The sequence below is a fragment of the Lissotriton vulgaris genome, chromosome 6, assembly GCF_964263255.1.
Source record: "Lissotriton vulgaris chromosome 6, aLisVul1.2, whole genome shotgun sequence".
Taxonomy (NCBI): domain Eukaryota; kingdom Metazoa; phylum Chordata; class Amphibia; order Caudata; family Salamandridae; genus Lissotriton; species Lissotriton vulgaris.
The window spans coordinates 880,638,460-880,663,273 of NC_141694.1; the positions used below are offsets into that span (position 1 = coordinate 880,638,460).

Genomic DNA, 24,814 nt, shown 5'->3' on the forward strand with positions numbered 1-24,814 from the left:
AGTGATATAAAAGAAGTTATTTAAGGAAGCATAATAAAGGGATATTGTATAGGGTTAGATAAATGTTATACTTAGTTTGGTATTGTACTCTGCAAATAATAAATCAACAGTGTAATTAATTGTGAGCTTTGATGACTGCAGTGTAGGCAGGAGGCAGCGGTTAGTAAAAGCCCAGGACCACGTGGCATCGATTAGAGCTTCACAGTATTGGTAATTTAATGTGTGTGCAGCCAGCGATGATAAGTGGTGCATAGAGTTAGTGGCAACTGAAGCTACAAATTTCTGTGGAGCCTGTGATGATGTGTGTTCCGAGCAGGACTCAATGGTAGCACAGTCTTTAAAATCAAGTTTTCTTATAAATATTGGTTGTCCTTTCACGGAAGTGAGTTGCAGTACATCTCCAAAAACCATGATATATTTTCTTCTAAATAAGAGATCTGACTCAATACGGTCATGTGGCGATGATTTGTGGTGCACTAAGTTAGTAGTACCTTTGGCGCTTAGCGTGAACGTACCCTGTGATGATGCGTGGTCGGGGGGCGGCACAGTAATTGAAGTAATGTCTTTTGTCAATTGAATTCTATATGAATTCCATTTAAAAGTGATACTATGCCTCATTGCTGAAATAAAACAGTTCACTCTTCGTTGCGATGATTTATGGTGCACTGAGTTAGTAGTATCTTTGTTGCTGAGCATGTACATACCCTGCGATAATGAGTGGTAAAGGGAGGGACGTATGTCTTTTCTCTATTGAATTCTGCCTGAATACGCCCATGTGGTGATGAATTATGGGGCAGTGAGTTACTGGTACCTTTTGCACTGAGCGTGTACGTAACCTGCGATGATGCGTGGTCCGGACAGGCCACACTGGGAGAAATGTTTTTTGCCTAGTGGATTCGCTTTAACAAGGCCACGTGGAGATGACTTGTGGGCAAGTGATTTAGTGGTACATGAAAAACTCAGCTTGTGCACACCCTGCGATGATTCATGGTTCGGGCGGGTCGCACTGGTACAATGTCTCTCGGCTATTAGAATGCGTCATGTGCAATCGCCATTCCACCTGAATCGTGAGCCCTCACAATGTAGATCAAAGGTAGTTGTAAGCACAGATATCGACAAATGATTTTTGTGGCTTATGTAAAAAAGATCTGAACACATACAGTAGAATTGTCCCTGCATTACATAAATCAAGGCTGAATTCCCTACTGTCCGTAGTGTACATGGAAAGCTGAATTCAAGTTGTGAACCCTGCTGTCCGCAAAGTACATTTATGGCAGTAGTCCACAGAAATATCGACAAATGCTTTTTTGTCACATACGTTAAGAAAATCTGACGACACAGTAGAATTGTCTGTGTCTTAAAAAAAATCGAGAATGAATTCAATTTTGTCTGTAGTGCATAGTCGCTTCTGGTATCAAGTTGTGAACTCTGTTGACTGCAGTGTACATTCGAAGTACTTAGCAAAAGAATTTGAATTTGAATTTAAAAACATTTATTAAGCACGCTTTTACCAAGCGGTTTCATGGCGCTTTTCAGATTGCGACCAACGTCAGTGGCAGGGGGAGGTTAGGCAGCAAAAGCTCGGGAAAAGAGAAAGGTTTTAAGGTTTTTCCGGAACTCAGTGTAGGAAGGTGAAGTGCGAAGTCCCACAGGAAGGGAGTTCCAGAAAGCTGGGGCGAGGACAGCAAATTTTGCTCCACCAGCCTTCTTCTTTTTGAAACGTGGAGCGGCCAGGAGTGCCATGTGGGTGGAGCAGAGTTCTCTACCCGGTGTGTAGGGCTTGATGGCAGAGCATATAAACTCAGGGGCGGTGCCCATTCTGGCCTGGAAGGTGAGGCAGCCAAGTTTGAATAAGGCTCGCTCTCTCACAGGCAACCAGTGTAGTGCCTGCAATAGGGGGGTGGCACGGTGAAATTTGGGCAGGCCATGAATCAGGCGAGCAGCCTGATTCTGCACTAGTTGCAGGCGGTGAATAGCATAGGCCGGAGCGCCATTATAGATTATGTTGCCATAATCAAGGCGGGAGAGCACCATTGCCATCACGATGATTTTTAGAGCCGGGAGGGAAAAGAAACGGGAGATCTTCCTGATTGTCCTAAGGGAAAAGAAACAAGAAGACACAACAGAACTAACCTGAGAGTGAACAGAAAGTTGGGAGTTAAGAAGAATGCCAAGGGTTTTAACTTTGGGAACTGGGAGTGGGGGAGCACCAAGTGATGGGGGCCAATGGGACGGAGACCAGGGACTGCAACCACCTCCGGTCAAGAACAACTCTGTCTTGTCCGGATTGAGTTTGAGGTGGTTGCAGTTCATCCAGTCCTGAATGAACAACATGACAGTTTGGACATTCTGGGCGGATGAGGGAGAATGGGAGAGGTTATAGATTAGCTGGAGGTCGTCGGCGTAATTAAACACCGTGACCTCGAGCTGCTGCAACATAAAAATGAGGGGGTAGATGTATAAATTAAACAAGAGAGGGGAAAGTGAAGAGCCCTGGGGAACACCACACACTACCTTGCGGGAGGCGGCAGTGAAACCGGCAAGGTGGACCACCTGAGCCCTCTCGCTCAGGAAAGACTCGAGCCATGAGAAGGCTAGGCCCTCTATGCCCGCCGCCCTGACACGGGTGAGAAAGATGGAGTGGTCCACCGTGTCAAAAGCGGCGGACAGATCTAAAAGGATGAGGGCTTGCGGGAGGTTGGGGTCGATGCCTTCACGTAGCCCGTCCATCACTGAAATCACCACCTTCTCCGTAGAGTGGAGGGGCCGAAAGCCCGCCTGGCAAGGGGAGAGGCAGTGATTAGTCTCCACGTGGGTGCTCAGGGTGCTGGTAACATGGGTTTCTAAAACCTTACCCAAGTAAGGCAGGAGAGAGATGGGGCGATAGTTAGAAGGGGATGATGGGTCGGCGCCAGCCTTTTTTAAGATAGGGATGACGACCGCAGATTTATGGAGGGTAGGGATAACCCCATTACTGAGTGAATCGTTAAGGAGTGTGAGGGGCGGGGTAGGACAAGCTAGGAAGATTTCTCTAAGGATGTGGGCAGGGCCAAAATCCAGGGGGGAGCCCGACTTCAGCAGTGGGAGGAGTGTGACTTTGGTCAGGAGGGGAATGGTGGTTAATTTAGGAGTGGTGGAAGAGGGGGAGGGATTAATGAATGTGGAAGATGGAGGAGGAATATTGGTTTTAATCTTTGCGACTTTTTCAATGAAAAACTCGTTGAGCGAATCGCAAAGGGATTGGGAGGGAGGAATCGTAGCCGTAGCTCTGTCGGAAGAGGCCAGTTCATGCACGGTAGCAAAAATTTCTTTTGATTGGGACTCCGCTGCTAATATCCTATTAGAATAGAATTCAGTTTTGGCGTCAAGAATGCCTTGTTTATAAATCTTGAGAACAGATAAATAAGTGGCTTTTAGAACAGGGCAATAGGCTCTTCTCCATGCTCGCTCGGCTCTCCGCGCAGCCACTTTCTTCTCCTTAAGGTCTGAGGTGAACCAACGGTTGGCAGCATGGGCTCGCTTGACCGTGATTCGCCTCAAGGGGGCGAATTCATCGCCCGCTTGGGTCAGCCAGTTATTGATGGTAGCCAGCTGAGCAGGAGCTGCAAGGCCGGAAAGGTCAGGGCTGGATTTGGCCAGAGACGAGCAGAGGGATGGCATGTCGGATTTCCCCCATTTCCTAACCCAGGTGTTCTTGGGGAGCGGGGGCTTAGTCACAGGGGCTAGGGCAAGGGAAAATGAAATTAGCGAATGGTCGGACCAGGAGCAAGGGGAAATGGAGGGGGGTGAAGTGGGGATATTCAAGGTCCAGATCTGATCCAACGTGTAGCCCTGTTTGTGAGTGGGGCTGTGAATATGAGGTGTAAAGTTAAGGCTAGTCATGAGATCAGTGAACTCCTTAGAGAGGGAGCTTTCAGCAGGGTCATTCGGCCAGAAGTTGAGGTCTCCTAGGACTAACACTGACGAGTTGTTTATTACCAGTGTGGCCAGGAGATCTTGGAGGCTGGAAACAAAAGAAGGGGTGGAGTGAGGGGGGCGGTAGATAAGAACAGAGGTCAAGGGAGCCTGATGGGAAGTTGAACGGGTTACCAGGTAATCTACTTCAGGAATGGGAGGGAAGGGAAGGATCTGGAAATGAAGGTCAGTGCGAGCTATCAAGGCCACTCCTCCGCCTCTTCTGCCCTCTGGTCGGTCTGCTCGAATGGCAGAGTATGAGGGGGGCAGTGCAGCTAGAACGTTAGGCAGGGAGTCGGCCTTGAACCAGGTCTCCGTTAAAAACAGGAGATCCGGTTCATGTGTATCGATGTAATCGAGTAGCTCGTACTGATGATTGACCGCCGACCTAGTGTTCAGGAGCGTGGCCGCGGTATTAAATACCGGAGTGTAGAGGGTAGAAGGGGGGGAGGGAATAGGCGGGGGGGAGGGGGGCGAGGAGATCAGCCGAGATATGATCGTGGGTGGAGTGCGGGAGGGGAGAGAAAGTAGACCAAGATGGGTCAGAAGATCAGTGACAGAGGGTCCAATCGCACCGGGGTTCCAGTATGAACAGAGATGGGATGAAGAATATGTATGTAGAGGGGCATAGTGAGGTGCCCCTTGCCCCGGCCAGCCGCGGATGGGCGCAGACGGGCTCGACTCTGGCGTGACTCCGGCGCGCCTACGTCGCACCCGCTGCGCTCGTCCGCTGCGCTGACACATGTGGGCCGTTTAAATGGAGGAGTAGCGTGGGGGGAGTGGCGTTGGTGGGGTTTGCCGATCCAGCCCAAGCCAAGATGGCGGCCGCGGCCGCTGTAAGCCCGCGATGACAATCAGCCCACAGACAGCCACGCACAGCCCCTAAAATCCAAGATGAAGGTTAGTAACCTGTTGACTTTCAGGGCAGGTTAGTGCACAGTTAAAACTATCAATTAGAGCATTTACAAAGCGTGTCACCGCTCGCAATCAGCGTGACAGAATGCGCTTGATTAAGACACTGAGGAATGTTTTTTGTGGCATCCATTAACAAAATTGTCTCTGCCTTACATACATCAAGGCTAAGTTAAATGTTGTCCGTAATTGTCTCTGCATAAAAATAAATGAAGGCTGAATTTCCTACTGTTCAAACTTTAACAAAATCTGAGGACATAGTACAATTGTCTCTGCTTTAAATAAATCGAGACTGAATTCAATGTTTTCTGTAGTGCTGATGCGCAACTGGTATCAAGTTGTCAATTCTACTGACCGCAGAGTAGATTGAAGGCATTTCTCAGCACAGATACCGACGACAAATGGTCTTACGTTGACGTTGTTTACGTTGAACTAGCCCCCTCCACTTCTGTTTCAAAGGGGGGGGGGGTAAACACAGCTACATGACCGAAATATTCCCCAGTGTCTGAGATAAAATGGTTGCATTCACTATTCAGTACACTACACGTATCAATGGTATGTCTACACACTGAAAAGCTTTTGGTTTTTATAGTGAATTGTGTATAGTATTTCACTGGTAGTCTTAGCGTTGTGTACATTATTGTTGATATTCAAGTTCTTTCCCTTATACATACTTGGTTGCCACATCTCTATAGATTGAGCTAGTGTACTGTTGAGGGGATATATTATATTGGAAAGGTCCGTTGTCCTGGTTTGCTCTGCCTCTGAGGTAATAGGATGGAGGGGTTCGGGGGGGGGTAATTGTGGTGGCGTTAGGTATTGTGATTTTCTTTGGTGTCGGAAGTGTATAATTAGAACTTCTTTCACATATTGATCTTTAAAAATTGATGTGAGTTGGATGTAATTCACGCAGTACATAGTCGACGTCCTTACACTAGTTAAATGTTGATGTTAATTTGTTAGTGGTAAGTGGACCTATTGCCTGTTTTTTTAAGTAGCATTGCAAATTTGGTTTCTTGTTGAAGATATGGGGAAGTGGTCAACATTATAATTAGGAATTGTCATTTAAAAAACCTTTGAAATTCACTGAAAATACCATAGATTTCAGGCAGGTTATAGTTAGGAATTATCATTTAAAAAACCTTTGAAATTCACAAAAAAACATAGGTTTCAAACAGGTTATAGTTAGGAATTATCATTGAAAAAACCTTAGAAATTCATTGAAAAAACCATAGGTTTCAGGGGTGTTATAATTAGCTGGACATTTCACTCATACAAAACCATTGAAATTCCTCAGTTACAGTTAGTTGTACTAACTGTAACTCTCGTGCCCACAATCCACTGGTGAGGATGTCAAATATTACATCATTCATGACATGGTCAGTGAAATTTTTATTTATTTTATTTATTTAATTTCTAAAGCGCGCTATCACCTAGAAGGCATCCTGGCGCTGGCAGACTCATAACAGAGGGGGTCAAGACTGATGACAATCTAGAACTTCTGGAATAGCCATGTTTTTAAACTTCTGAATAGGAGGAGGTCAGAGGTTTGTCTGAGCTCAGCCTAAAGGGCATTCCACAGTTTTGCTGCAGCCACATCAAATGATCTTCCTCCTGCTTTGGCTTTCTTAAATTTTGGTATCGTCACCAATCTAGCTGAGGAGGATCGAAGGTTACGGACCGGCGCATGCCACGCGGACTTACTTTGCAAAAGAGCAGGGCCCGACCCATGGAGGGCTTTAAAGACCAAGCAGAGAGACTTGAACTGGACTCTCTGTCTCAACGGGATGTGGAGTGGCTGGAGGTCCCTGTTCCCTTGGCACCCTGTTGCTGTTTCGAGAGCCTGTGCTGCGTGGCTTGGGAGGAGAGAGGAACAGAGACCGGGACTGCGAGGACTAGCATTCAGCAGAAGACCCACAGCTGGTTCCTCTTCCCGGCCGTGCCGCGCCCCCTCTCAGTGCCGCGCCACCTCTCAGTGCCTTATAACCTCTCGGGGCCCCCGCTTCGCGGGCGCTGCTCGAGACTTAATTGCGGACATCAGAGCAAATTTCTAATCGTGTGGAGTGGCTGGAGGTCCCTGTTCCCTTGGGACCCTGTTGCTGTTTCGAGAGCCTGTGCTGCGTGGCTTGGGAGGAATGTAATATGTGACATGTCATGAATGATGTAATATGTGACATCATCAGCAGTGGATTGCGCATGCGCGATATATAGTTAGTGCAACTAACTATATATGCGAATTTCAATGGTTTTGTGTGAGTAAAATAAGGTTTTGTAAATGCTAATTCCTAACTATATATGGTCTATAACCTATGTTTTTTTCAGTGAATATATATATATATATATATATATAAATATATCCTACTGGTGGTCGCCAGTAGATAGTTATAGTTAGGACCTAGTTTCCATAGGAAATCCGCAACATTCTATTGGGAATAACTTTGGTGCCGGTTGATGAATCTCCGCGAATTTCTCTAAGAAGATGGCCCGCTCCGCTCCTTCCCTGAAAGTCTCGGAAAGATTCGTCAAGCGGGGGCCGAGAAAAAAGGGGGGTCCCAAAATGTGTTTTTCCTGTGTTAATTTCCATAGGACGATTAGACACGGCTACAGGCCGAACCGCTGGCTGAACGGAATTACACCAAATTTGGGAAATTGTAGGGTCTGGTACGCAGATCACGCTTTTGTTTAAATGGTGTAAATCCATCCAGTAGTTGCTGATAAAATTAAAGTTGAAATCAATTATATATCTATAAGAGTGCACCATGCGCGCACCGTGCGCGCACCTTGCCGTGCACGAGCTTCATGCTGATTGGCTGCCACTGTCTGTCAACACTCCAAAACAGAAATTGATGGCAGCCATCTTGTGCCTCAGTAGACTGAGGCACAAGAAAGCTGAAAATAAAAAGTGTAGAACTCAAAAAGGGGGCAGGGTAGAAGCACCCTGACCCCCTAGGCCTGCTCAGGGGGTCCCACAGGGACCCCCAAGGCCAAAAATGTTTTTTAAAAGAAACCCGGTATGTTTATTTAAAAATTACCCCCCAGGGGGACCAAATTGTGGGGGCATAGTGATAAAGAAGTGTGGGGGGTGCCCAATCCCCCCCACACTGCCCCGGGGACCCCCGCCCTCCGGGGCAAAGCAACGCAGCCCCCTGGCGCATACTGGAGGCTCCTGGTGGGCTAGTGGCCTCCCAGGGACCCCCAGTATGCAAGGGGAATTAGTTCCCCCTCTGCAAACATGCCCGGGAGCTGCGTTGCAGAGAGGTGTAAAAAGGGGCTTAGCCTCATTACACCTCTCTGCAATGCAGCCCCTGGCGCATACTGGAGGTTCCAGGTGGGCTAGTTGGCCCCCAGGGAAACCCAGTATGCAAGGGGAATTAGTTCTCCCTCTGCAAACGCGCCCGGGGGCTGCGTTGCAGAGAGGTGTAAAAAAGGGTGTGGCCTCATTACACCTCTCTGCAATGCAGCCCCCTGGCACATACTGGAGGTTCCAGGTGGGCTAGTTGGCCACCAGGGACAACCAATATAAAAGGGGAATTAGTTTCCCTTCTGCAAACGCACCAGGGGGCTGCGTTGCAGAGAGGTGTAAAAAGGGACATAGCCTCATTACACCTCTCTGCAATGCAGCCCCTGGCGCATACTGGAGGTGCCAGGTGGACTAGTTGGCCCCCAGGGACCCCCAGTATGCAAGGGGAATTAGTTCCCCCTCTGCAAACGCACCCGTGGGCTGCGCTGCAGAGAGGTGTAAAAAAGGGTGTGGCCTCATTACACCTCTCTGCAATGCAGCCCCCTGGGGAATACTGGAGGTTCCTGGTGGGCTAGTTGGCCCCCAGGGACACCCAGTATGCAAGGGAATTAGTTCCCCCTCTGCAAACGCGTAAGGGGGCTGCGTTGCAGAGAGGTGTACAAACATTTTTTATCAATTTATATTAAAAATATGTAATGTAATTTAAAAAATAATATATCTAAAAATAAAAAATTTATAATAATGTAGTAAATCAGTATAAAAAATATAACAATTATTACATTAAACAAATTTCATTTACAAAACCATTGAAATTCACTTAAAAAACCATAGGTTACAGCCACGTTATAGTTAGGAATTAGCATTTAAAAAACCTTTGAAGTTCACTGAAAAAACCATAGGTTTTACACACATTATAGTTAGGAATTAGCATTTTAAAAACCTTTGAAATTCACTGAAAAAACCATAGGTTTCATAACAGTTATAGTTAGCTGGTCATTTTACTCATACAAAACCTTTGAAATTCCCCCGTTCTAGTTAGTTCAGCTAACTATAACTCGCGCACCCGCAATGCACTGCTGATGATGTCACATATTACATCACTGATGACATGGTCAGTGACATCACTCATGACATCACTGATGACATCTCAAATGACATATATATATATACATATATATTACCTACTGGCGGTCGCCAGTAGGTATATATAGTTAGGATTTTTTCTCTATGGGATTTTTGAAAATTCTATGTCTAATAACTTTGGCGTTTGTGGACGGAATTGGCTGAAACTTTCAGGAAAATGGAACATTTTGTTTCTGAGCAGCCCCTGACAATTTGGGGGGGTTTCATCAAGGGGGGGCCGAGAAAAAAGGGGGGTCCCAAAACACATTTTTCCCATGTTAATTTCCATAGGGCGGTTGGCCTCACTTTTAGCTCGAACGGCTGAATGGATTTGCACGAAACTTGGCAAAATTGTAGGGACTGTTAGCCCGATGTGCCTTTGCTAGGTCTCAATATATGTGCTCCAGTGGATTTTGAGTAATTTAGGTTCAAAAAAAGATATATATCTGGGCGGAGCCTAACCACACATCTGATCTGATTGGCTGTCAGCACTTCATCCAAGAAGTGTTGGCAGCCATCTTGGGACCAATATACATGATAGCACCTCATTAAAAAGCATTGTAGTTAATAGAGGGTTTTAGGACTTTAGTTACATTATAAATCATTTGTTGATGGTACCATACTCGTTTTAGGAATTGTGGTGGGTTCTAAGGTGATTTTACCATGTGAAAAAACCTTCTGCTGTGATATCATGAATATTGTTTGAAAGAAAACTAATATCTCATGATTTTCCCACAGTGGTTTGGAAGGGGATCTATAAGCTAAACTGAAAGCATATTTTCTGTAAATTCACATTATCTTTCTCAGTCATGTGAAAATGAAGTCTGACATTCTCAGTAAAACATGTACATCCAACAAGGACAGAGACTGTCAGTTGATTCCTTTGTGTTCTACTGCAGCCTCCTAGAGTGTTCTAAAGAACAACTAGAGCGCTAACAGTCCTACTTATTACAAAGGTATGGCACACCTGAAGCCATCTTGATTGGAATAAAATGGTAACTCTTAAAACATTTAATTTAAAAAGAAACAACATGAGGGGGTATATTTTGCCATAGAAAGTATGATTAGTGCTGCAGAATGAAAAATTAGGGCACATTTTGAGTGACTTCTCAAATCCTTTTCTATTTCATTAAAACATTCTGACATGCAGTCTCCCAAAATGGCCACCAGAGACAAAAGAGCCCAAATGTAGCCCAAATATCACCCAGATGTAGCCCAAGTATAGCCCAAAGACAGAATGTCCCAGAGTGTTCTAAAGAACAACTAGAGCGCTAACAGTCCTACTTATTACAAAGGTATGGCACACCTGAAGCCATCTTGATTGGAATAAAGTGGTAACTCTTAAAACATTTAATTTAAAAAGAAACAACATGAGGGGGTATATTTTGCCATAGAAAGTATGATTAGTGCTGCAGAATGAAAAATTAGGGCACATTTTGAGTGACTTCTCAAATCCTTTTCTATTTCATTAAAACATTCTGACATGCAGTCTCCCAAAATGGCCACCAGAGACAAAAGAGCCCAAATGTAGCCCAAATATCACCCAGATGTAGCCCAAGTATAGCCCAATGACAGAATGTCCCAGAGTGTTCTAAAGAACAACTAGAGCGCTAACAGTCCTACTTATTACAAAGGTATAGCACACCTGGAGCCATCGTGATGGGAATAAAGTGGTAACTCTTAAAACATTTAATTTAAAAAGGAACAAAATGAGGGGGTATATTATGCAATAGAAGGTATTATTAGTGCTGCAGAAAGAAAAATTAGGGCACATTTTGAGTGACTTTTCAAATCCTCTTCTATTTCAATAAAAAATTCTGACATGCAGTCTCCCAAAATGGCCACCAGAGACAAAAGAGCCCAAATGTAGCCCAAATATCACCCAGATGTAGCCCAAGTATAGCCCAATGACAGAATGTCCCAGAGTGTTCTAAAGAACAACTAGAGCGCTAACAGTCCTACTTATTACAAAGGTATGGCACACCTGAAGCCATCTTGATTGGAATAAAGTGGTAACTCTTAAAACATTTAATTTAAAAAGGAACAAAATGAGGGGTATATTTTGCCATATGAATTATGATTAGTGCTGCAGAAAGAAAAATTAGAGCACATTTTGAGTGACTTCTCAAACCCTCTTCAATTTCATTAAAAAATTCTGACATACAGTCTCCCAAGATGGCCACCAGAGACAAAAGAGCCTAAATGTAGCCCAAATATCACCCAGATGTACCCCAAGTATAGCCCAATGACAGAATGTCCCAGAGTGTTCTAAAGAACAACTAGAGCGCTAACAGTCTTACTTATGACAAAAGTATGGCACACCAGAAGCCATCTTGATTGGAATGAAGTGGTAAGTCTGAAAACACTCAATTTAAAAAGGAACAACATGAGGGGGTTAATTTTGCCATAGAAAGTATGATTAGTGCTTCAGAAAGAAAAATTAGGGATCATTTTGAGTGACTTCTCAAATCCTCTTCTATTTCATTAAAAAAATTCTGACATGCAGACTGAAACATGCACTTTGAATACCAGCAGCAGACGTCCCTGGTGAGCAGTAGCTTTACTACAGTGATCTAATGTGCAACTAGAGTGCTAACATTCAGAATTTATGGCAAATGTGTGACACATCTGAATGCCTTCTTGATGGAACCAAAGTAAACAAGCATTGAAAATGCAATAGATCTCGCCCTCGTTTAAGTTAAAGCCATTCTGTTTGTAATGAGGTGGCTTTTTAGCTTTGCTTTTATTAGTGTTTTTTCAACTTTCATGTAAATAACATGCATCTGTATGCATATAAGTATATGTATGCATGCATTTATGTTTGTATTTATATAGATATACAGATGATATATGTTTATATATGTATGTATATATATATATATTCACTGAAAAAACCATAGGCTATAGACCATATATAGTTAGGAATTAGCATTTACAAAACCTTGAAAATTCACTGAAAAAACCATAGGTTATAGACCATATATAGTTAGGAATTAGCATTTCCAAAACCTTGAAAATTCACTGAAAAAATCATAGGTTATAGACCATATATAGTTAGGAATTCGCATTTACAAAACCTTATTTTACTCACACAAAACCATTGAAATTCCATATATAGTTAGTTGCACTAACTATATATCGCGCACCCGCAATCCACTGCTGATGATGTCACATATTACATCATTCATGACATGGTCAGTGACATCACTGATGACATCACTGATGACATCTCAAATGACATCACTGATGACATCACTGATGACAACATCCAGTGACTGTATGTTTCTGTAAAGTTAAAATATGTCTTACATATTGAAGAATGAGTGGATGTATAAGTGTCTGGATGAAGGATTTAGTAGGTGCATGACTGACTGTATGAGTGAGTGATTAAATGTGTCTCACTGAGTGCATGGGTTAGTGACTAAACTGTCTTAATTTGTGCATCATTATGTCTGTTGTTCTGTAAACTGTTGCATGTGTTGATAAGTAGCTATATGAGTAACTATATGGGTTATTGATTGGTTGCCCAAGTATTTGTATGGGAGACTGAGTGTGTGTGTGGGTGGCTGGGAGGTGTATGACTCTGTGCATAGATGTGTGAGCAGTTGATTCACTAGATGTATGGTTTCAAAAGTGCATGTGGAAACAGCTGTATGGGCGGTTGACTGTGTGCATGAGTGTATTGGTGAGTGAATGGATATCTCAGTGCTACATGTCAAAGTAAGTACATATGTAAAACACAGTACATGTGAGAGTTGACATATATAAATAACTATGCATAAGAGCCAGTGAATGTGTGAGTGGCTGTATGGATCATTGTGAACTTGTATCAGGGATTGTATAAGAGAGTAAATATGTGTTAGTATATGTTTGAATAAGTAAAGTTTGTATAACTGTATAGTTGAGGAAATGGAGGTGTGATTTATTCTTTGCATGACTGACTAGGTGTGTGAGTAACTCCATGGATGAGTGACAGTCTGTGAGTGTCTGTTTACACTGATTGTATCTAAGGTTATATTAGAGTCTGAAGAGGTTCATCATATTATCACATGAATGATATCATCAGTGATGTGATCAGTAATGTCAAATGAGATGTCATCAGTGATGTCATCAGTGATGTCATTTGAGATGTCATCAGTGATGTCATTTGAGATGTCATCAGTGATGTCATCAGTGATGTCACTGACCATGTCATGAATGATGTAATATGTGACATCATCAGCAGTGGATTGCGGGTGCGCGATATATAGTTAGTGCAACTAACTATATATGGAATTTCAATGGTTTTGTGTGAGTAAAATAATGTTTTGTAAATGCGAATTCCTAACTATATATGGTCTATAACCTATGATTTTTTCAGAGAATTTTATATATATATATATATTACCTACTGGCGGTCGCCAGTAGGTATATATAGTTAGGATTTTTTCTCTATGGGATTTTTAAAAATTCTATGTCTAATAACTTTGGCGTTTGTGGACGGAATTGGCTGAAATTTTCAGGAAAATGGAACATTTTGTTTCTGAGCAGCCCCTGACAATTTGGGGGGGTTTCATCAAGGGGGGGCTGAGAAAAAAGGGGGGTCCCAAAACGCGTTTTTCCCATGTTAATTTCCATAGGGCGGTTGGCCTCACTTTTAGCTCGAACGGCTGAATGGATTTGCACGAAACTTGGCAAAATTGTAGGGACTGTTAGCCCGATGTGCCTTTGCTAGGTCTCAATATATGTGCTCCAGTGGATTTTGAGTAATTTAGGTTCAAAAAAAGATATATATCTGGGCGGAGCCTAACCACACATCTGATCTGATTGGCTGTCAGCACTTCATCCAAGAAGTGTTGGCAGCCATCTTGGGACCAATATACATGATAGCACCTCATTAAAAAGCATTGTAGTTAATAGAGGGTTTTAGGACTTTAGTTACATTATAAATCATTTGTTGATGGTACCATACTCGTTTTAGGAATTGTGGTGGGTTCTAAGGTGATTTTACCATGTGAAAAAACCTTCTGCTGTGATATCATGAATATTGTTTGAAAGAAAACTAATATCTCATGATTTTCCCACAGTGGTTTGGAAGGGGATCTATAAGCTAAACTGAAAGCATATTTTCTGTAAATTCACATTATCTTTCTCAGTCATGTGAAAATGAAGTCTGACATTCTCAGTAAAACCTGTACATCCAACAAGGACAGAGACTGTCAGTTGATTCCTTTGTGCTCTACTGCAGCCTCCTAAAGTGTTCTAAAGAACAACTAGAGCGCTAACAGTCCTACGTATTACAAAGGTATAGCACACCTGGAGCCATTGTGATGGGAATAAAGTGGTAACTCTTAAAACATTTAATTTAAAAAGGAACAAAATGAGGGGGTATATTATGCAATAGAAGGTATTATTAGTGCTGCAGAAAGAAAAATTAGGGCACATTTTGAGTGACTTTTCAAATCCTCTTCTATTTCATTAAAAAATTCTGACATGCAGTCTCCCAAAATGGCCACCAGAGACAAAAGAGCCCAAATGTAGCCCAAATATCACCCAGATGTAGCCCAAGTATAGCCCAATGACAGAATGTCCCAGAGTGTTCTAAAGAACAACTAGAGCGCTAACAGTCCTACTTATTACAAAGGTATGGCACACCTGAAGCCATCTTGATTGGAATAAAGTGGTAACTCTTAAAACATTTAATTTAAAAAGGAACAAAATGAGGGGGTATATTTTGCCATATGAATTATGATTAGTGCTGCAGAAAGAAAAATTAGGGCACATTTTGAGTGACTTCTCAAACCCTCTCCAATTTCATTAAAAAATTCTGACATACAGTCTCCCAAGATGGCCACCAGAGACAAAAGAGCCTAAATGTAGCCCAAATATCACCCAGATGTACCCCAAGTATAGCCCAATGACAGAATGTCCCAGAGTGTTCTAAAGAACAACTAGAGCGCTAACAGTCTTACTTATGACAAAAGTATGGCACACCAGAAGCCATCTTGATTGGAATGAAGTGGTAAGTCTGAAAACACTCATTTTAAAAAGGAACAACATGAGGGGGTTAATTTTGCCATAGAAAGTATGATTAGTGCTTCAGAAAGAAAAATTAGGGATCATTTTGAGTGACTTCTCAAATCCTCTTCTATTTCATTAAAAAAATTCTGACATGCAGACTGAAACATGCACTTTGAATACCAGCAGCAGACGTCCCTGGTGAGCAGTAGCTTTACTACAGTGATCTAATGAAAACTAGAGTGCTAACATTCAGAATTTATGGCAAATGTGTGACACATCTTAATGCCTTCTTGATGGAACCAAAGTAAACAAGCATTGAAAATGCAATAGATCTCGCCCTCGTTTAAGTTAAAGCCATTCTGTTTGTAATGAGGTGGCTTTTTAGCTTTGCTTTTATTAGTGTTTTTTCAACTTTCATGTAAATAACATGCATCTGTATGCATATAAGTATATGTATGCATGCATTTATGTTTGTATTTATATAGATATACAGATGATATATGTTTATATATGTATGTATATATATATATTCACTGAAAAAACCATAGGTTATAGACCATATATAGTTAGGAATTAGCATTTACAAAACCTTGAAAATTCACTGAAAAAACCATGGGTTATAGACCATATATAGTTAGGAATTCGCATTTACAAAACCTTATTTTACTCACACAAATCCATTGAAATTCCATATATAGTTAGTTGCACTAACTATATATCGCGCACCCGCAATCCACTGCTGATGATGTCACATATTACATCATTCATGACATGGTCAGTGACATCACTGATGACATCACTGATGACATCTCAAATGACATCACTGATGACATCACTGATGACAACATCCAGTGACTGTATGTTTCTGTAAAGTTAAAATATGTCTTACATATTGAAGAATGAGTGGATGTATAAGTGTCTGGATGAAGGATTTAGTAGGTGCATGACTGACTGTATGAGTGAGTGATTAAATGTGTCTCACTGAGTGCATGGGTTAGTGACTAAACTGTCTTAATTTGTGCATCATGATGTCTGTTGTTCTGTAAACTGTTGCATGTGTTGATAAGTAGCTATATGAGTAACTATATGGGTTATTGATTGGTTGCCCAAGTATTTGTATGGGAGACTGAGTGTGTGTGTGGGGGGCTGGGAGGTGTATGACTCTGTGCATAGATGTGTGAGCAGTTGATTCACTAGATGTATGGTTTCAAAAGTGCATGTGGAAACAGCTGTATGGGCGGTTGACTGTGTGCATGAGTGTATTGGTGAGTGAATGGATATCTCAGTGCTACATGTCAAAGTAAGTACATATGTAAAACACAGTACATGTGAGAGTTGACATATATAAATAACTGTGCATAAGAGCCAGTGAATGTGTGAGTGGCTGTATGGATCATTGTGAACTTGTATCAGGGATTGTATAAGGGAGTAAATATGTGTTAGTATATGTTTGAATAAGTAAGGTGTGTATAACTGTATAGTTGAGGAAATGGAGGTGTGATTGATTCTTTGCATGACTGACTAGGTGTGTGAGTAACTCCATGGATGAGTGACAGCCTGTGAGTGTCTCTTTACACTGATTGTATCTAAGGTTATATTAGAGTCTGAAGAGGTTCATCGTATTATCACATGAATGATATCAACAGTGATGTGATCAGTAATGTCAAATGAGATGTCATCAGTGATGTCATCAGTGATGTCATTTGAGATGTCATCAGTGATGTCATTTGAGATGTCATCAGTGATGTCATCAGTGATGTCACTGACCATGTCATGAATGATGTAATATGTGACATCATCAGCAGTGGATTGCGGGTGCGCGATATATAGTTAGTGCAACTAACTATATATGGAATTTCAATGGTTTTGTGTGAGTAAAATAAGGTTTTGTAAATGCGAATTCCTAACTATATATGGTCTATAACCTATGGTTTTTTCAGTGAATATATATATATATACACACACACACACACACACATTTATACTCATCCTAAACAGACCTTTGCATGTGTGGTAAAGTCATACGTGGCATAGACATGCATGGTAAAAATGTGTGGCAAAGGCACTGCACAGTAATTTCCGCTTTCTAAAGGCTGTTTCCCAAGACAGACGTACCTGGTGCATTTTAAAATGTATGGAAAATACTGTTTGCCTGCCGTACATTTATTTTGCTGAGTCGATGTATAATATGTGGTTCTACTGGATGTCACCGGCTATTCTGAGGTGGGTAATGAGGAGACATAGTCTGAACAGGCAACACAAATATATATACCCATGTAGAAACATCAACTTGGTGCACGGAGGAGTAATGTAGATGTTTAGGAATTAAATACAATTGATAAAGCAAAACTCCTAGGTATTGCAAATCATTATTCACCACAACCCGAATGACAAATAAACAACAATATGAAGTAATAACACTTACATAGATGATGTTGGACACGTCAAGGCACAACTAACATTACTACTTTTCTTTCAGGAGTTCTTATCTGATAGTGAAAATGGGCAGAAAAAGTTACAGTCGCTTGTCATAAAAGGTGAACTTTTGAGCAGTATACTGTCATCGGAGAAGGGAAAAGGTGTTCAGAGTAAAGTTAGCACAGCTAAGGAGGACTGGAAAAGTTTTCTTTCATCACTTCACCAAAAGGAGGCTGCTCTGGAGGTATGGATTGAGAAATTGAAGTACTGTGATCCTTGTGTGTTGTAGCTGTCAGATGACTGTGCTGTGCTCATCCCTTTTGTTTTCTTTCTTTGTATCATTTCCGCATACTTTTCTGATAACTCACAGGAGAGGTACCACAAAGCCAGAGTAGTTCACTGCCCTTGTTCAAAGCCAAGCCAATTACAAGATAGATTGTCAAAGAGAAGGTTACATATCCTATCATATTGAATGGCATAGATCTGGCGTTAGTTCGTCTATTAATTGGCAGGAGGAGGAGACCCCACTTCTGCTGTCAGCTGGGCCTTCAAGGTTTGTTGTTCGCTCCGCAACTCATCCGACAGGGAAATGCAGATGTCTCCTCTGTTCTTATTCCACTTCCCCCATTTCTGATCCCACTTCCTGGGGCAACCCTATCCCTTGAACACCGTCTTCTCAGCAATCATAGCTCTGTCCATGTCTTTTGCCCTTTTAACCAGAAGGCGGTTTCAGCAGTTGACCCATGGAAGCAGACAGAGTATCACGCAGAGGGTAAGTTAAATGCCGGGATTTAAGGTCCAGTGTTTTTAAAGTGCGTATTAATAAAGCAGCAGCAGTGTAAGAATACAAGTGCCCCCGTAAAAAGAAAACCACAAAGATTTAAAAATGATCTAAAAACAGACAGACTTTGCCTTCAGCGCGCACAGCTCACTCACATGGTCCTGGAGGGTATTGAATACAACCCTTCCGACTGGAGAGTGGTCGGAAATCCCACGGGCTAGGCGGCTCGAGCTTATGAAGGCGTGGATATCCAGAGCGTGCCTAAATATGTAATCTATCCAAGATTGGCTACCATGCGCCCCAGATTAGAATGTGAAATGTGTGTGTAGCAGGATAAGCCATCACCATATGTCTAACACTCTGAGTGCGTTAGCAAACTCATAGAGCTGCAAGTCTCTCGGTGGGTCCTCCTGGAGCGGCAGACGGTCAGGAGAACCATCCATTGTGAGGTTGAAATCCCCCCCAGCACTAGCACCTCCAAGGGCAGTTCCAACAGCAAGGTGCCTACGTCACGTAGTGTCAGTCGTTGTAGTCCTGGGGGAGCATAGACAGAGACAACATTAAGTACACGCCCTTCCCAGGAGCCCGTGACTGTTGCGTACCTATCCTGAGCATCTGTCCAGGTATTATGGATGATATATGGACAACCCTTACGGATAAGAATCCCCACACCCCTGGAGCCCGAGGTAAATCCGGAGTGAACTACCATTCTGTAACTTTTTCTATTCAGAGCCCCACATTAGTCTCCGACCAAGTGTGTCTCCTGCAGCATCACTATGTCAAGCTCCTGCCGTTTAATATACTGTAATACAATACCCCTCTTAATCTTGTCCCCAAGGCCGTTGACATTCCTCGTGGACAAACTAAGTGTTAAGCCATGAGCCATCAATACCATTTGTGGAGATGTGTACAGCCAGGTGAACTCGTCCATTAGGGGGTCCCTGGGCCCTCCCTCCATTACATAGCAGAGTATTGTTGGTGGCCCGGAGGCAGCTTAATTAAACTTTATGTGGACTAATTGCGGTGAACCCATTGGTGACATTGAAGAACCAATCGTTGTGGAGTACTGATACAAAACATAAAAAAGATGAACAAACCCCTCCCTTCCAGATTGAGCCCCCCTCCCCACCCTGCCTCCCTCCATAATGTCAGAAACCACCCGCCACCCCCAACTTGCAGAGTGCCTGTCGCCCACCCTTATCAACTTCGGGAACATGTACCAACCCACTCCCTAGGGCAGCAAACGTGAAACCAAGTATATAGCCCCGGCCTAAAAGCTGCCGGGTGTGAAAACATATATTGAATTAACCTTCAAGTGATATGGAGTCACAGATTCGTAAATCCTGACTGTCCAGCATCTTCAGACATCAGAGGCACACTAGTCTGTCTCTCAGACGACACGATAAGGAACCATGGCAGGAACACAACATTTAGTCCCTGTAGCCCAAGTGAGACAGAAACAGCTCAAGCCAGCCCCATGAATGGTCCATTATCCGTTATCATCCCGGAGAGCTCCGAGACTCTGAATCAGAGAGTGGCGGGGAACGTTTCTGCTGACGCCACTCGCTGGTACCTCCCGCCATATGTGTAGATTTGTGTGATTTCTTACCACGTGTGCGCCAACCGTCAAGCCAGTCCCAAGCATCGTCCAGCCTGGTGAAGAACCACAGTCTTCCATTGGATTCAATTCGGAGCTTCGCAGGGAACAACATGGCATATTTGATCTCTTGGTCCCTGAGAGCTCCCTTCACTTCCAGGAAACTTTGGCGCTGTTTCTGGACCCTCAAGGTGAAGTCCGGGAAGAATGAAACTTTACTGTTTTCAATTGTCAATGGGGGGGCAGCTCTCTCAGTTTGCAGAATCAAGTAACGGGTGCGTAAAAAAAATACTCGGGCCAGAAGCGGACGGGGAGGGGCTCCTGGTTTCGGCTTGCCCCTGGCACCCGATGGGCTCGTTCAATGGAGAAGCATTTGGACGGTTTATGACATTACAATGCGGGCTTTTACCCCACGTGCCATTACAACACTGTTTTTACAACGCACGTCATTACAACGACTTGCGCTGTAAGCGCTGGATAGTGGAATAGTTTAATTTTCTATTCCAACTCCAGCCCACGTTACAGTAGGGAAGGTGTTGGAATAGAAAATTAAACTATTCCTTTTCCAACAGTGCCCTCCAGCGCAAGTCATTGAAACGACTTGCGTTGTAAAAGCAGCGTCGTAATTGCAGCGCGTGGTAATGCCTGCGTTGTGATGGCTGCTCACCCATTTGGACAGGCCTCTTGGTTGGAGACACTGGAGGATCAACTCCTCAACAAACAGATCAGCAGTTGGCCCCTCTGCCCATTCCGGAATACCAAGAATTCAGATGTTATTGCGTCGCATTCTGCCTTCAAAGTCAAAGAGGGTTGTGTCAGACACCAGAAGTCGTGCTCTCAACTGTGCTCACCCGGTCCTCCCTTTTCCTCATGTCCTCCCTCATTAGGGCCATTTCTGTGGCTACAGTGTCTATTCGGGTTTCAAGAGAGGTCCGCACAGGGGTGATTGCTGCTAGGAGATCTTTGTTTGAGGGCTCTGAGTCCTCACCCTGGACTCCGGTAGTGCCAAGCCTTTCCTCCTGAGATTTCTGCCATGCAAACTTTTCCAGTTTGGCTTGCGTCGCAGTTCTTCCGCTGCGGCCCATCGCCATCTCAGCTCCGTGGGAAGGTTGAGGTTGCAGGGCTAGGGAGCGACTGCTACTCACCGCCGCCTGCAGTGGAATCACCCACTCGGCTTGTCGGCTTTGGCACATGGCCCTCCAGCCCCACGTCGATACAATGCTGGGATGCACCCGTCGGGCACACCTGGGGGGCTCTGGTCACTCACCGTTGCTCTGAGTTCGACATACCCCCACTTACTTAGCCCTCCGATCTGGTGACCACATGTCCGACAGATTCACGGGACCCAGCCAGTGCATCAGGCCCAGATCAAATCATGGCTGTATTAGTAGTTCACTCCTTCCCCTTGTGTGTAGTGCAACAGCCGCCTACGCCTCTGCCTCTATCTCTATGGCCACACTTACGCCGGGTGTGGCCGCTTCAGGTGGAGCCAGTGTATGGAGCCGCCCTCAAACAGCAGTCTCGATCGACCCCAAAGTTTGCCCGCACCTCGGGTTGCAGCCACAGCATTCAGGAAGCCCCTAGGGGGCGATGATTCGGCCGGGGCAAATCTATTTAAGCAGATATTTCTGGAGTGGTGCGACGGAGCTTGGCTACCGGGCGGCCATTCCCATTGGCAGTTGGCCACACCCCTCGCTGCTGATTTCTTTTACTTTGTGCACTGGAACTGTGCTAACCACAGCCCTGTGCATGTGCTCCGACCTCAAAAACATGTCAAAATGGGCTAAACTCCAAATTGACTTATTTAATGTAATCCTATAAGTCCCCAGTATATGTTATAAAGTGTACCCAAGGCCTTTAAGTTAAATGTCACTAGTACCCATTGTGCTACCCACTATAGTGACAGTGCAAACATGACTGCAGGTCTACCATTGTAGCTTGTTTGTGCACCTTTCAGGCTGTGAATTCGACCTGCCAAAATATCCTCTTTTGTCAGGCCTAAACCCTTCTTTTAAATATTAATAATTCTCCCCTGCTTAGGCTGTACTGCCTATAAGGCAGAGGGCATAGTTTTGAAAAGCAGGACTATGTAAAAGTGTAATGTTAAACCTGTCTTTACAGTGGCAAGGCACCCATAAGCTATTTTTGTGGTAGCAGGGTTAGATGTTTCATTGGAAAACACTGGGTTACAACATTTAATTGAATAATGTTATCTCTGATTATGTAACAGCAGCAACATTATTTTTGGACTTTTTAAAATATTTATTACAAGCCCAGTTTACTGGTGAAGTCAGAATTGTGATAAATACTTTAAGAAAGGTAGTTTAAAAAATGTTTCTTTCCCTGCCTAAAGCCTCCAGCAGCCTATTTGCATGAGCTTCCAGCTGTTAGCTAGGAGCTTTATAGCCCCCTTGGCAAGTTGTGAACTTGCTCCCAGAGCTGAGAAAAAGCCTTGATTGTGGATGTGTTCTGTTTCTCTGGTAGTAGGACTATCTGGGCTATTTCTAGGAACCTGATTAACTTCAAAGAGGCATACCCTGTCACAGGCAAATGTGAGCTGACACCTGGAGAGGGCCTTCTTTTGCCCATCTAGTCAGCCAATTACCAATCACAGTGGGAGAGGAGCAGCCCTCAGAACTTGTTTAGAGAGACCACAGAAGAGGGGTTGCATAATTCCTTGGTCACACTTCTGGGGTGGGCCTAGGAGTTCTGCACAGGAGAATGAAGGTTCTGCCATCTTGGTTTTAGGAAGAAATGGGCAGTGTGGGATTGTTTGCTGTACTGCATGCAGCAAGGTCCACAAAAGTGAGTAGTGTTACCCCAGGGAACCCGTTCCCTTTTTTTTAGGGACTGGCCAGGAGTTACACCCACCCACAGGCTAGTTCCATGTATAAATATGGCGCCCATGGGCATGACTTTGGTAAGCCATAGGACCTGTGGAAGACAGAAACCTGGCTGCACCTGTTGTTGAGACCTGGGAGGAGACATGAAAGAAAGGACTGCTCCCACTTGTACCCAGGGCAGTGAAGTAATGAAGGGGACTCCAAGGACCACCTTGCTGACCTCCAGTTAAGCTACAGGGATATAACCAGCTGCTAGAAGCCCTTTTCCTAAAGAACCCAGGTTATCAGTTCAAACTGGACCTAACCTAGACCCTACTGGGGGATTTTTGCTGGAATGAGTCTGTTCCTGAGATCCTGGGACCCTTAACTGTGTTAAAGGGCACTCTTCCTAACATCCTGAAAACCTGGGACTTATGAACGTTTTTGCACCAAAGAACTCCGGTAAACTGGGACAAACCTACCTAGTCAGTTTAATGAAGCTGCATTGAGCCTGGGCCAAAGAATCAGGTTGCTCCAGCTCAGAGCGTTTCCACAGCAGCAGTTCCATTTCAGGCAGATGCCATGCAGAGAGTATCCGGCCTCATAGAGCCCTGTTCGTCTTCAGCTTGTTACCTTGCCCGCTAGATAAATCTGAACTCCGAAAAGTGATGAAGACCAAATGTAGAGATCATCACTGGGCAAAGGCACCAAATGTAGCTGGTTTGTGAGGGACTTTCCTTCGCTACAAATAATGAATTTCTCCCACTTTGAGCTTTCCTGGCAAAAGTTACTGGCTTCACCGGGACCTCATTTTGGAGCCTTTCCCACCACTGTCTGCTGCCTTGCCTCGATGAGGATTTTTAACTTCCATTTCAGAGACTAAGCCAGAAGGCAAAACTTCTGAACGTGTTGAACCTGGTTTCTGTATCCAACCTGAACTCCATCGTGGTCAGCTTTAAATCACGCCTGTGTACCAATCAAAGGAAACAAGCTAACCGTGATTGGCGGGTAATGCTTTTTGGTGATATATTTATTAAAACATTAAAAAGTCACATCTCTGGCTTTCCTTACTAGATTTCTATTGTTATGGTGCCATTATGTTCAGTAAGTAAGTAAGTAATACTTATTGTTTGGTTAATTAAAACCTTTACAATTTCCATATAAAAAGCGTAGTAGCAGCAGAGTTCATATTCTAAAACCATTGTTTTTTAAAATAAAACATATAAAAACATGTTCGAGGCATGTGGGCTGCTGAATTCATATCTGTGCATAGTCCGCCACCTAGTGTTGGGTCCGGATGATTGCACATTGTTGTCCTGGAAGAGTCTTCGAAGTATCACGAGATAGGTGGCTCCTCCCCTGGACTACAGTGCGCATGGGCATCGCCTCCATCCCCAGATTGTTTTTTTCCGCCATTGGGTTCGGATGTGTTTCGGTTCCCTCTGTCGGAACCGATAGTTGTTCTACTTTATACTCGAGACCAAAAGGTCTTTAGGCTGGGCGTCGGTATAGTTGCGTACGGTTTTCTCTCTGACTCTCAGCTCCGATCTCTTACTGCCCTTCCACGTGCTTTCGACGCGGACGGGCCTACACTACACCCTTTGCTATGGAGCGGACCCCGTTCAAAAAGTGTCCGCTGTGTCACTCTAAATATTCGCACCTCGACGTGCACCCTGTGTGCAATACCTGCTTGTCACCGGATCACCGCGAAGACACCTGTATGGCGTGTTCGAAATTTCGAAGCAAGAAGACTCTAAAGATTCGCCGGGCCAATCGGCTCCAGGCTCAGTTGTCTGCTTCGGCACCCCCACCAGATGACATTTTCCAGGAATCTGTCGAGGGAGAAGACGACGTGCGAGGGTCGGACTCTGGGCCCGCGTCCGAGGAGGAGACCTACGACGCGGGTGAGGAGGACTATAACGAAGTCTCCGACGAGGTAGGGGACGACGACCAGGCTTGTGCCACGA

General features: G+C 44.0%; 1 protein-coding gene across 1 annotated transcript in view; it reads left to right on the forward strand.

The window, feature by feature from the left end:
- SYNE1 (spectrin repeat containing nuclear envelope protein 1) overlaps positions 1 to 24,814 on the forward strand; it is a 2,319,318-nt gene that overhangs the window by 1,046,291 nt on the left and 1,248,213 nt on the right. Inside the window, exon 59 of the mRNA XM_086926873.1 lies at positions 17,709 to 17,891. Within this exon, the coding sequence (XP_086782999.1) occupies positions 17,709 to 17,891 (183 nt within the window). The remainder of the gene's footprint in view (positions 1 to 17,708; positions 17,892 to 24,814) is intronic.